Source organism: Schistocerca serialis, chromosome 1 (assembly GCF_023864345.2).
Source record: "Schistocerca serialis cubense isolate TAMUIC-IGC-003099 chromosome 1, iqSchSeri2.2, whole genome shotgun sequence".
Taxonomy (NCBI): Eukaryota; Metazoa; Arthropoda; class Insecta; order Orthoptera; family Acrididae; genus Schistocerca; species Schistocerca serialis.
Genome location: NC_064638.1, coordinates 970,336,261 through 970,348,651, shown reverse-complemented (window position 1 = coordinate 970,348,651; position 12,391 = coordinate 970,336,261). Strand labels below are relative to the sequence as shown.

General features: G+C 40.0%; 1 protein-coding gene across 1 annotated transcript in view; it reads left to right on the top strand.

Annotated features, from left to right (window-relative positions):
- The window catches only part of LOC126412913 (DNA-directed RNA polymerase I subunit RPA1), a 298,986-nt gene that overhangs the window by 210,457 nt on the left and 76,138 nt on the right, over nucleotides 1-12,391 (top strand). The window contains exon 26 of the mRNA XM_050082804.1: nucleotides 9,067-9,166. Coding sequence (XP_049938761.1) covers nucleotides 9,067-9,166 — 100 coding nt within the window. The remainder of the gene's footprint in view (nucleotides 1-9,066; nucleotides 9,167-12,391) is intronic.

Here is a 12,391-nt window from a genome sequence, read left to right as displayed (position 1 = left end):
ATCTCTAAGGTTTTCTTTCAAGGAGGAGATTGAAATTTTTTGTGAACATACTTGGAACATTTAGCTATACATTGAGCCTACTCAATGTAGCCTCCATGAGCTGTGACACATCTGGCTCAGTGTTCTTTCCATGATGTAAATGCACTGTGGTAAAATTCTGGGGATTGAATTTTACACCATTGCTTGACATAGGAAATAAGGTCTTTCTCACTATCAAATGTTTTACCGTGCAGGTGTGCCTTCAGATGGCCAAAGATGTAAAAATCTGACGGAGTCGAGTCCGGGCTGTAGGTAGGATGAGGAACAATTTTCTAACCCACGTTCCTGATTTTCTCCTGCGTCATAAGGGCTGTATGGGGTTTGGCATTGTCATGGTATAGTCTGATGAGCTGACCCTGAAGTTGTGGTCTGTCGGTCTTGATGATGACACGTCACAGCTTTTCCAATGACAAACAGTAACAGTCCGACTAATTGTGGGGCCATGTTCCAAAAAGTCAATGAAAATGACACCACACTGATTCCAGAAGAAGGAGGCCATCACCTTTCAGCCTGCTGTTCATGGAAGTCTTGGTTTCTTCTTCCGAGGGGAACCTGGATGACGCAACTCTATGGATTGAGTTTCATCCTGGGTAATGACGCCATCAAAACACTGTTTCCAGTCTTCAGTAAAGGACTCGCACACATTCTTCCTCATCATTTTCATTTCTCTTCTCAGTAATCTACTGGACGTTAAAATTGCTACACCAAGAAGAAACGCAGATGATAAACGGGTATTCATTGGACAAATATGTTATACTAGAACTGACATGTGATTACATTTTCATGCAGTTTGGGTGCATAGATCCTGAGAAATCAGTACCGAGAACAACCACCTCTGGCCGTAATAACTGCCTTGATACGCCTGGGCATTGAGTCAAACAGAGCTGCCTATGCAGCTTGAACTCAATACCACAGTTCATCAAGAGTAGTGACTGGCTTATTGTGACAAGCCAGTTGCTCGGCCACCATTGACCAGATGTTTTCAATTGGTGAGAGAGATGGAGGCCAGGGCAGCAGTAGAACATTTTCTGTATCCAGAAAGGCCCGTACAGGGCCTGCAACATGCAGTCATTCATTATCCTGCTGAAATGTAGGGTTCTGCAGGGATCGAATGAAGGGTAGAGCCATGTGTTGTAACACATCTGAAATGTAACGTCCACTGTTCAAAGTACCGTCAATGCGAACAAGAGGTGACCGAGACGTGTAACCAATGGCACCCCACACCATCACGCCAGGTGATACGCCAGTATGGCGATGACGAATACTTGCTTCCAATGTGCGTTCACTGCGATGTCGCCAAACATGGATGTGACCATCATGATGCTCTAAACAGAACCTGGATTCATCTGAAAAAATTACGTTTTGCCATTCGTGCACCCAGGTTCGTCGTTGAGTACACCATCACAGGCGCTCATGTCTGTGATGCAGCGTCAAGGGTAAACGCAGCCATGGTCTCCGAGCTGATAGTCCATGATGCTGCAAATGTCGTCGAACTGTTCGTGTAGATGGTTCTTGTCTTGCAAATGTCCCCATCTGTTGACTCAGGGATCGAGACGTGGCTGCACAATCCGTTACAGCCATGTGGATGAAATGCCTGTCATCTCGATTGCTAGTGTCACGAGGCTGTTGGGATCCAGCACGGCATTCCTTATTACCCTCCTGAACCCACCGATTCCATATTCTGCTAACATTCATTGGATCTCGGCCAACGCGAGCGGGAATTTCGTGATACGATAAACTGCAATCGCTATAGGCGTCAATCCGACCTTTATCAAAGTCGGAAATGTGATGGTACACATTTCTCCTCCTTACATGAGGCATCACAACGTTTCACCAGGCAACGCCAGTCAACTGCTGTTTGTGTATGAGAAATTCGTTGGACACTTTCCTCATGTCAGCACGTTGTAGGTGTCGCCACCAGTGCCAACCTTGTGTGAATGCTCTAAAAAGCTACTCATTTGCATATCACAGCATCTTCTTCCTGTCGGTTAAATTTCGTGTCTGTAACACGTCATCTTCGTGGTGTAGCAATTTTAATGGCCAGTAGTGTAGGCACCCAATGTGCACAGATTTTTCTGTACCCTAGTGACTGTACCAGTGATACCACACCACCCAATGACAAACTAGTCATTTCAGCAAGCTGTCATGTCATCACACATCTGTCATTTTGGATGATTTGATCAATGGTCTCCTTATTCACATCACTCACTGCCGTCGATGGTCTACTACTTCGTGGATTGTCCAGTAGAGAGAAATCACCTTCTTTAAATCTCTGCAACCATCGCTGGATACTGCTGTGATGGCCCCCTTAGATTTAGGAAAACTTTCAGTTTTGCGTAATGAACTAGGAACAAATTAATGTCGCTGGACAGGATTGCAGATAATCATCATCACCGTTTCTCAATTGATGTTCAGTTATTCTGCAATCATTTTCACAGATAATCTTCGATCAGATCGTAAGAGTTCACGCACCCTGGCCAAGTTGACATCCGTCTGTGAGCTTGATGGTCATCCACCGCGATCTTCATCTTCAACATTCATTCTGCCTTCACGAAACATTTTATGCCAATGCTCTGGATATAACCTCCTCTCCAAAAGCCTTCTGAAGCTTACCGTAACCGAGCGAAGTGGCGCAGTGGTTAGACACTGGACTCGCATTTGGGGGGACGACGGTTCAATCCCGCGTCCGGCCATCCTGATTTAGGTTTTCCGTGGTTTGCCTAAATCGCTCCAGGTAAATGCCGGGATGGTTCCTTTCAAAGGGCAAGGCCGACTTCCTTCCCCATCCTTCCCTAATCCGATAAGACCAATGACCTCGCTGTCTGGTCTCCTTCCCCACAACAACCAACCAACCAAGCTTACCGTAAGTTGTTGTCGCGTGTTCACCCAATTTAACACAAAAAGAAATGGCATACTGTTGCGCAATATTATGCGATTCCATTTTCGTGACGAGAGACACAAACACATGTTAACTTATTACAGCACAACTCACGACTGAGCAGTTGCATCGATGTGCCGCTTGGACTAGAAGTAGCTTATAAACAGAGGTCAAAGATATTGTGCATATGCAAGCCTGCAGGGTTGCCACATCTTGCAAGGAAAATCAGTCTCATTACTTCATTGTCGCACCTCGTACATAGGTATAAATGTCTTTAAGCAGCATGATGCCCCATTTTGTCCAGTTTCTTTTGTTTATTGTATTTTGAAAGGCTGTTCCCTATTTAAATCCTTGGCATGCATTGTGTGTTCATGAATTTGTAATGGGTAAACACTTGGCTACCATGCTTTGTAAGAGTTTTCATGGCTGTTTGGAATTTGTATCGTTAAGATAAACTGATCAAGAATATTCAGTTATCTTGTTTTTCTGCAGAATTATTTTTAAGTAATTAGTGTGCTGCATAGTGAAACAAACAGAAGTAAAAGTGAATGAATTGGATGATGTATGTCCTTTAACACTGTGCAAAAATTATACACTAAATTTACTCATTGTTTAGGAAAACTATATTCATATACCAATGAGTGAGTCAGCAGCTGCAGTTTGTAAAAAACACAGATTAAGATTCCTCAGAGGAACTGCTGTACACCAGCAAATCTCATTTTAGAATGTCTACGTTTTTGTTACATGATATGGAATTGATAATTACATTTTGACACTTAGGCACTTCCTTCGCGAGAGTGTCAACCAATATTAACTTTATAGTAAATTTACTATAAATTTTCTTTCACTGACTTTAAATAATGGAAAGGAAATTACTGACCATAAAGAATTAACATTGGATTGAGGATAGTTGTAAAAACAGTATGTAAATCAGCAGTTAATCTTGGGCTCTTTATCAGACTAGTTTACACAGTTTGTAGCCATGACTAGATTCTATGCCTTCTTGAGGATATTTACAGACCCTAATCAAATGAGAATATTGTATTTTCTAGAATAATTAAACTACTGCTACTCTTATTGCTATTCATCGTGCTGGCTTTACTGCCCAAATCTCTGTTCCTACCACTTTTTACTAATAAACTTCTGTGCCCTGTTGTTCTTTATGTATTCATTTCCTGACATATTCTCATCTGATATTTCTTGTTTTTGACCCTCTTCATTAATATTATTTTATTACGACATGTTTGTTGTATTTACCTATCTTATTTTTCCATTCAGGCATTGTTGACAGCTCATAACAAAATTCATTCTCACTAACTTCTGTGGCTGCAGCCACAGTTGATTATATTTTCACATGGACTCATAATGCCATCTTATTCTGTCATTGTCAAGTGGGTTTTTAGTGCCTAAGTTAAACATATATCATTGTATAACTATTGAAACTGTAGTAGTGAGATAGCTAATGAATGTCAATGTAACATTGGAGCAGCCACCTACGACCTAGCAAAATTCTTGGCATCTTTGCTCAAACCAATGATAAGCAAGTGTTAACATCACGTAAAGAATTCTGGTGATTTTATCAGTCGACTTCAGTCACTACAACTGCAAAGTAGTGACTTATTGGTCAGTCTTGATGTGGTTTCACTGTTCACAGAGGTGCCTCTGGTGGACTCACTACACCTCATTGGCAATATGTTTGGTGCAGACATTACAGCGTTGTTTGAGCACACTCTCTCCTCTACATATTTTATATTTAACAACGAATTTTATGAACAATCTGACGGTGTTGCCATGGGGAGTCCTTTGTCTCCCCTGGTGGCCAATTTTTTTATGGAGGATTTTGAGGAGAGAGCACTTGACTCTGCCACTTACCAACAGTATTTTGGTGGTACGTTGGCAACACTTTTATAGTGTGGCCTCATGATCTGGACCGTCTCCAAGAATTTTTATGTCACATGAACTCCATACATGAAAACATAAAGTTTACCATGGAGATAGAGAAAGATGGTTATCTGCCATTTTTAGACGTCTTGGTGCGACGGAAGAGTGATGGTACACTTGGTCACTCGGTGTACAGAAAGCCCACTCATACAGACCTGTATCTACAAGCTACTAGTTCCCACCACCCAGCACAAACAATGGGCGTTCTCAAAACCTTGATCCACCGTGCCCATACTATCTCTGACGCCGACAGTCTTCAAGCGGAACTGGAACACCTGCAAAAAGTATTTTTGAAGAATGGCTTTTCACCTAGGCAAGTAAACAGAGTGATGAATACCTACAAACGACGGAACAAGGAAGAGGAAGAGGCCTTCAGGTCGACTGTTTATCTACCATTTATTGGGAATATTTCTTCACAGATAGGCAGAATATTGAGGAAGTATCAAGTGAAAGTCATCTTTCGCCCTCCTTCCAAAATTTCATCACTGGTGGGATCCGTTAAAGACGACCTGGGCCTGCGTAAACCAGGTGTTTACAAAATTCTGTGTGAATGTGGCAAATCATGTACAGGGCAAAAAACACGAACTGTGCAGGAACGCATTGTGGAACACCAACGGCATACTCGCCTTCTCCAACCCACCAAGTCCGCAATCGCCGAACGTTGTATTTCCACAGACCATTCCATGAATTACGACGATACAAAAATTTTGGCCCATACATCAAACTTTTGGAGCTCGATTATCAATGAATCTGTGGAAATAAGATTGTCTGACAACAAGACTCTCTTCAATCGAGATAGCGGTTATCAGCTAAACTCTGCTTGGAATCCTGTTGTAGAGAAACTTCGTAGTCGACGTAGTTATCTGCATAAAGATGGAAATCGACCTGACACCGATACGCCAGGCTTTCACAGTGGGGAGCGCGAGGCGCAGCGCACGGAGCCATTGTGAACGCGCACGCTGAGCAGCACATGCACAATGTCACCTCAGTGAGGCTTCAATTATTGGAGCTCAGTGCGTACTCGCCAGTACTACTACAGTGGCACTCATCTGAAGATGGCCAGAAGACTGCGCCGAAATATCATGGCAGGACGTTTCTTATATCCGGCAGTTCTCCCGTGTTTTTATGGAACAATGTCATTCTTCTGTCTCAAAATTACTGCTGTGTTTCATCATTTACTGAGTATCTTGTGCATCTTATAGTACTGTTTCATGACAAGTGCTCTTGTGCTTTTATTTTTGTGTACTGAAAATTACCTGTTCAAGTGACCTGTAACACTTCTCTCTATTTCCTTCACGTTTTCTCTTTCTTTACTTTAATTTGCATCCCTTTCTTATTATTCCATTTCATTTCCCACATTTTTCATTCTGATCCTTACAGGTAATACGAGCTTTCGTACAGGGTGTGTTGTGATAGTCTGAAGACTAGTTTGATGCAACTCTCAGTGCTACTCTATTCTGTGCAAACCTCTCATCTCCAAATAACTACTGCAACCCACATCCTTCTGAATCTGCTAACTGTATTCACCTCTTGGTCTCTCTCTCTGCAATTTTTAACCTCCCCACTTCCCTCCAGTACAAAATGGTGATCCCTTGATGTCTCAGAATGTATTCTATCAACCTATCCCTTCTTCTAGTCAGGTTGTGCACAGATGTCTTGTCTCTCCAACTCTATTCAGTATCTCCTCATTAGTTAGGTGATCTACCCATCTGTTCTTCGGCATTCTTCTGTAATGCCAAATTTCAAAAGCTTCTATTCTCTTCTTGTCTAAACTGTTTATTGTCCATGCTTCACTTCCATACATGGCTGCATTCCATACAAATACTTTCAGAAAATACTTCATATCACTTAATTCTATATTCTATGTTAGCAAATTCCTCTTCTTCAGAAATGCTCTTTCTTGCTATTGCTATTTTACATTTTATGTCCTCCCTACTTCGGCCATCATCAGTTATTTTGCTACCCACATAACAAAATTCATCTACTACTTTTAGTGTTTCATTTCCTAATCTAATTCTGTCAGCATCATGTGATTTAATTCATCTACATTTCATTGTCCCTGTTTTGCTTTTGTTTATGTTAATCTTAGATCCTCCTTTCAATAAACTGTCCATTCCATTCAGCTGCTCTTCAAGTCTTCTGCTCTTTCTGACACAATTACAATGTCATCGGCAATGCTTAAAGTTTTTATTTCTTCTCCCTGGTATTTAATTCCTAATCCAAATTTTTCTTTAGTTTCCTTAATTCCTTGCTCTGTGTACAGATTGAATGACATCAGCGATAGTCTACAACACTGTCTCACTCCATTTTCAACCACTGCTTCTTTTTCATGCCACTTGACTCTTAAATAAGTGCCATGTGGTTTCTGTATAAGCTGTAAATAACATTTTTCTCCTTGTATTTTACCCCTGATATCTTCAGGATTTCAAAGAAATTATTCTGGTCAATATGGTTAAGAACTTTCTCGAAGCCTCCTAATGCTATAAACATAGGTTTGTCTTTCCTGAACCTATCTTCTAAGAGAAGTCATAGAACCAGTGTTTTGTTGTGTGTTCCCGCATTTCTCCGAAACCCAAACTGATCTTCCCTGAGGTTGGCTTCTACCAGTTTTTCTATTCTTCTGTAAAGAATTCTTGTTTGCATTTTGCAACCGTGACTACTAAAGTGATAGTTCGGTAAAATTCTCACCTGTCTGCATCTGCTTTCTTTCAAATTTGAATTATTAGATTCTTCTTGAAGTATGAGGGTATTTCACATGTCCATACGTCTTGCACGCCAGATGACAGAGTTTTATTGTGGCTGGCTCTGCTAAGGTTATTAGTAGATCTGATGGAATGTCACCTACTCCTGGGACCGTGTTCTGGTGTAGGCCTTTCAGTGCTCTGTCAAATTCCTCTTGCAATATCATATCTTCCATCTCGTCTTCATCTACGTGCTCTTCCATTTCTATAATACTGCCTTCAAGTACATCTCCCTTGTAGAGACCCTCTGTATAATCCTTCCTCCCTTCAACTTTCCTCTCTTTGCTTAGAACTAGTGTTCCATCAGAGCTCTTGATATTCATGCAGCTGCTTCTCTTTTCTCCAAAGGCCTCTTTAATTTTAATTTCCTCTAATGATGTATGCTTCTTTATCCTTATATTTGTCCTCTAGCCATTCCTGGTTAGCCATTTTGCATTTCCTGTCAGTCCAGTTTTTGAGACATTAGTATTCCTTTTGCCCACTTCATTTGGCTGGCTTACCATGATATAATCCATATATACATTTCATCAATTTCTTCACCAGCTGCAGAGCTAATTGGTGTATGAACTGGAGCTACTGTGGTGAGTGTAAGCTTTCTGTCTATCTTGGCTACAATAACACATTCACTATGCTGTTCATAATAGCTAATCAGCATTCCTATTATCTTATTCATTGTTCAACTTACTACTGCACTATACCTATTTGATTTCATATTTGTAACTCTATATTCACCTGACCATAAGTTCTGTTTCTCCTGCCACTGAACTTCACTAATTACCTCTATATCTAATTCTAAACTATCGATTTCCTGTTTTAAATTTTCTAACCTATCTGCCCAACATTCCACACACTGATGTGTAGAAAACCACTTTTGTTTTTCCTGATGATGATGTCTTGAGAAGTCCCCACCCAGAGATTGGAATGGGTGACTATTTTACATGTGGAATATTTTACCCAAGATGATGCCATCACCATTTAGCCATATAGTAGGGCTCCATGCCCTCAGGAAAAATTATGGCTGTAGTTTCCCCATGCTTTCAGCCATTTGCAGTACCAACTTAACAACCTTCTTCGTAGTTGCAGGGGCAACAGCCTGGGACTGATTTGACCTTGTAACACCAACCAAAATGACCTTGCATACAGTATTTTCCATTTAAATATTCCTTCTCTCATCCTATGATTAACATGTGCCGGATTGCTTTCATAAATCATCTTCTTGACTGTAATGGTGTTAAGACTGTACACTACTGTGGCTGCAATGGGTGATTAGTTTCAGTCTTTATTTTCACAAATATGTTTCTTGTGTGTGTGTGTGTGTGTGTGTGTGTGTGTGTGTGTGTGATAGTTATCTACTTTTAATTGTATAGTAATCATATCTTAAAGGACCCCCTGCAGATGTCTTTTTATGTATAATTGTAGTGAAATAATGCAAATATTTTTAATAACTGCTTGAGACCCTCTTTACAGGGAGATGATGATGATGCTACCATGGCAAGATCAAGAGGTCGACGTAATGAAAATCAGGATTATGATGAACCTGAAGAAGAGGAGGAAGCTTTCATTAGGGGTATGGATGGTGCTGTATTAAAAATAGCTATTGGAATTTGCAAGTGAACATTGAGTTTAAAACTCATGGTTTTGGTGATTGTTTTCCAGCTGTTAATTTGACTGTAGATTATCTGGCCATACTGTAACGTGTGGATCGGAATTCACTTTTGACATTTTGTGCTTAGAAATAATTTTTTTACACATTAATATAGGGAGATATATATTTTTGACAAAATTGGCATCTATACTTTTTTTATTTGTAAATGATTAGATGCAAATTTAAAAGATTGGGACACTACATGCCGGAAGATGAAATAGTGTTCTGAAATTGATTCTTTAAAAAAAGTGGTTTTTGGGGAGCATTTTGGCTGGAATGTTTACTTTTGCAAAAACTGCAACAGCTGTTTCCTGAAATAGTCTTTGCTTCTTTTTTCTTTTGGCTCTGTTCGGGCTTTCAACAAATGACTGTTTCTGGTAAAAAGTGATAGCATTTTCCTGCAGCTGTTTCTCAACATTATTTTTCTCTGTTCACACAGTTCAATAACCACAAAGTCTGCAAAATATTAATTTGCCATTTCATGGGCATTGATAGCCATATGACCCATACTTGAAAGTTTCATGGATAGAATAAACAAGGCACTTAGCCTAGAAGCAGAACAGACAATATCTCTCGTCACATGTTAGGGGAATAATACAGGCATACTTGAAATAGGTTTGATAGACTTTGTTTTCCAGTCGGTATTGTGCAGAGTGCGGACACTAAACTGGCAGTCAGCAGCCTGTGTAAAGTAACTACAATTATGATTGCCAGAAGGGGCAGAAGCGGTGTGGGGAAATGAGCCCTGCCTCCCTCTCGTGGAGCAGCAGGATATGCCTGTGTCCTGAATTTCTACAAAAACAGAAGCAACACATGCTCATTGGAATTGCTGATCCCTTCTGGTGTTGTGTGTGTGATAATTAAACTCAGTGATACACCAGGATTAGGCTCTTCACATTAAAGACTGAAATCTGCCAGTATTTGGCACAACCCCAGTTCAGTACACCCGCAGCTTAAAACTGCCACATTAAACATGTCCGCATTATACCAACTTCTGAACTTTAGCTAGCAGGCAGACATATGTGTTTCTTTGTTTTAACATGTTTGATCCCATGGCTGAGTATTACGGGGCATTATGTGGCTTGTAACTTATACAGACCATTCAGCTGTCCATGACGCATGGCATCACAGCATCAGAAACAATGGTAATTCATTGCGATTATGCATGTTTTATTTTGTGTTATGCATATTATCTTTTGCAATTGGGCTTTTTAAAATGATGTGCAATACCAGTAACCAAAAATTTGTTACATTAGAAAATGAAACTATTTCAAACTCTCTCATAAAATACTTCATCTGTATACAATTTGTTATCAAATAGCACTTTTTAGATCTTTTGCCTTTTAAGCATTTTAAGGCAGAATTCGTATTTATTGCAAAATGCGAATTTCCCGTGTCCCAATCCAATATCTACAGTTATTAATTAAAAAATATAAGAATACTGTCCTTCAAGAATAAATGTCCTTTAATATTTGCTTCTCATTAATTTTAGAGTTTTGCTAAATGATTTTTGCAACTTTATTGTACAGTAACAGACTTGCTCCCACCTTCTAGTGAAAAAACTCTCTCAACACCATTTCTGCATCAACAGTTAATGGGGTATGTTGCACATAATGTACTAAAAGAAGGAATTGTCCATATAGCAATGTAACTGTTTGGCTTTTGGGACAATATTTCTTCTGTTGGAACCAGAAATGGTTTTTTGCATTTGAAGGTAGTTTGATTCCTTGAAGTGGCTGGTATTAGACATTGCTTCTCATCAAAGAAATACCTTGTAAGCTCTTTTAACTATTGTTTTATGCAAAACAGAAGAGACAAAAATGCAGATTTATGTAATAAATGCTGTTTATGATGAATTACACCCAGATGAATGATTTTGTAAGAGACAGTTTGAAATAGCTTCACATTTTCTGCATGTAAATATTGAAAAAGTAATCAATTTTCTTTTACTGGTATTACACATCTGACAAAGCCCAATCTGGAAAGAGAGTGAGCATAAGAATGTATTTGTGGAGAGGAAAAAAAGGGGGGGGGGGCGCACCTGTGCACAAATGCAACAATGTGTCAGTGCACTTGTTAGTTACATCCAAGGCCCACATCTAACAGTGAGCAGATGAATGGCCTCTCTAAGACAGGTGCCATCTGTGGCAGTGCAGGACTCGGAAGTCGGGTCTGAACTACCTATTGCCAAACTAGGCAAGCAATTGTGCTGCAACTCTTTGCAAATGCTTTGTGCACTCTACTTTGCTTTACATTGTGAGAAGCTTGTCATTTGTTTTTCTTATTTTAATATCTATTACATGGTTGGAGTATGATTCTCATGATGTCAGAAGGGATTGGTGATCCATGTGTCAGTTCTGCTTTTGAAGAAACATTGAACATGGGTGTAGGTGGCTAACCTGCTTGCTCCCCCTCCGCTCTTTGTATATTGAATGTTATAAGTTCTCACTTTTTATGTTTGTGTGGCCACCTGCTATTTTGACCAAGCCATGAGTGTTCCTGGAAACCGTAGAGCTCAAATAGTTATTTTCGGTTGTACTTCCACTCTACATACTTTGTTGGTTCTATCTGTAGTGTTGCCAATTATGGGTTATATGGCCCACAAAATGGCTCTGCAATATCAGGGCTTATATGCTATGGATTCAAAATCAGTGTCCTGCAGTATTTGCAATTGTCGAAGTGTGTGAGAAGAGAAACACAATGTCGAGAAAGCCTTAAGTCAGAGCAGCAGTCTGTTCCCAGTGAGAAAATGCTGCTGCTCCTCAGCAACCTTGGCAGGCACCAATTTTATGCAAAATTTTATAGGCGAAACGTTTGAGAGTATTAAACTGCGAAATTTCAGAGAAGAAATTGAGTCCTACTTTTAAAGTGTAGGGCATCTAAGATCACAATGCACAACAAGGTAGTCCCTGTCAATGGGGAAACGGTTTTTTGCAGAACAGCATTCCACAGAAAGTACTATGAAGGGCTTCAGCACTTTCTGAGTATGAGCTGGCCCAATATCCTATATGCTTTATGATTTAGGTATGTTCGAAACAAAAAAGCTCTGGTTCACATGTAGTTTAATGCCATTCAAGATTCAGTTGACTTTTAAAAAGCAAAGTTTGTTGTAGATGGATGATTTTTGTTGTGTAGAGTGGCATGGGA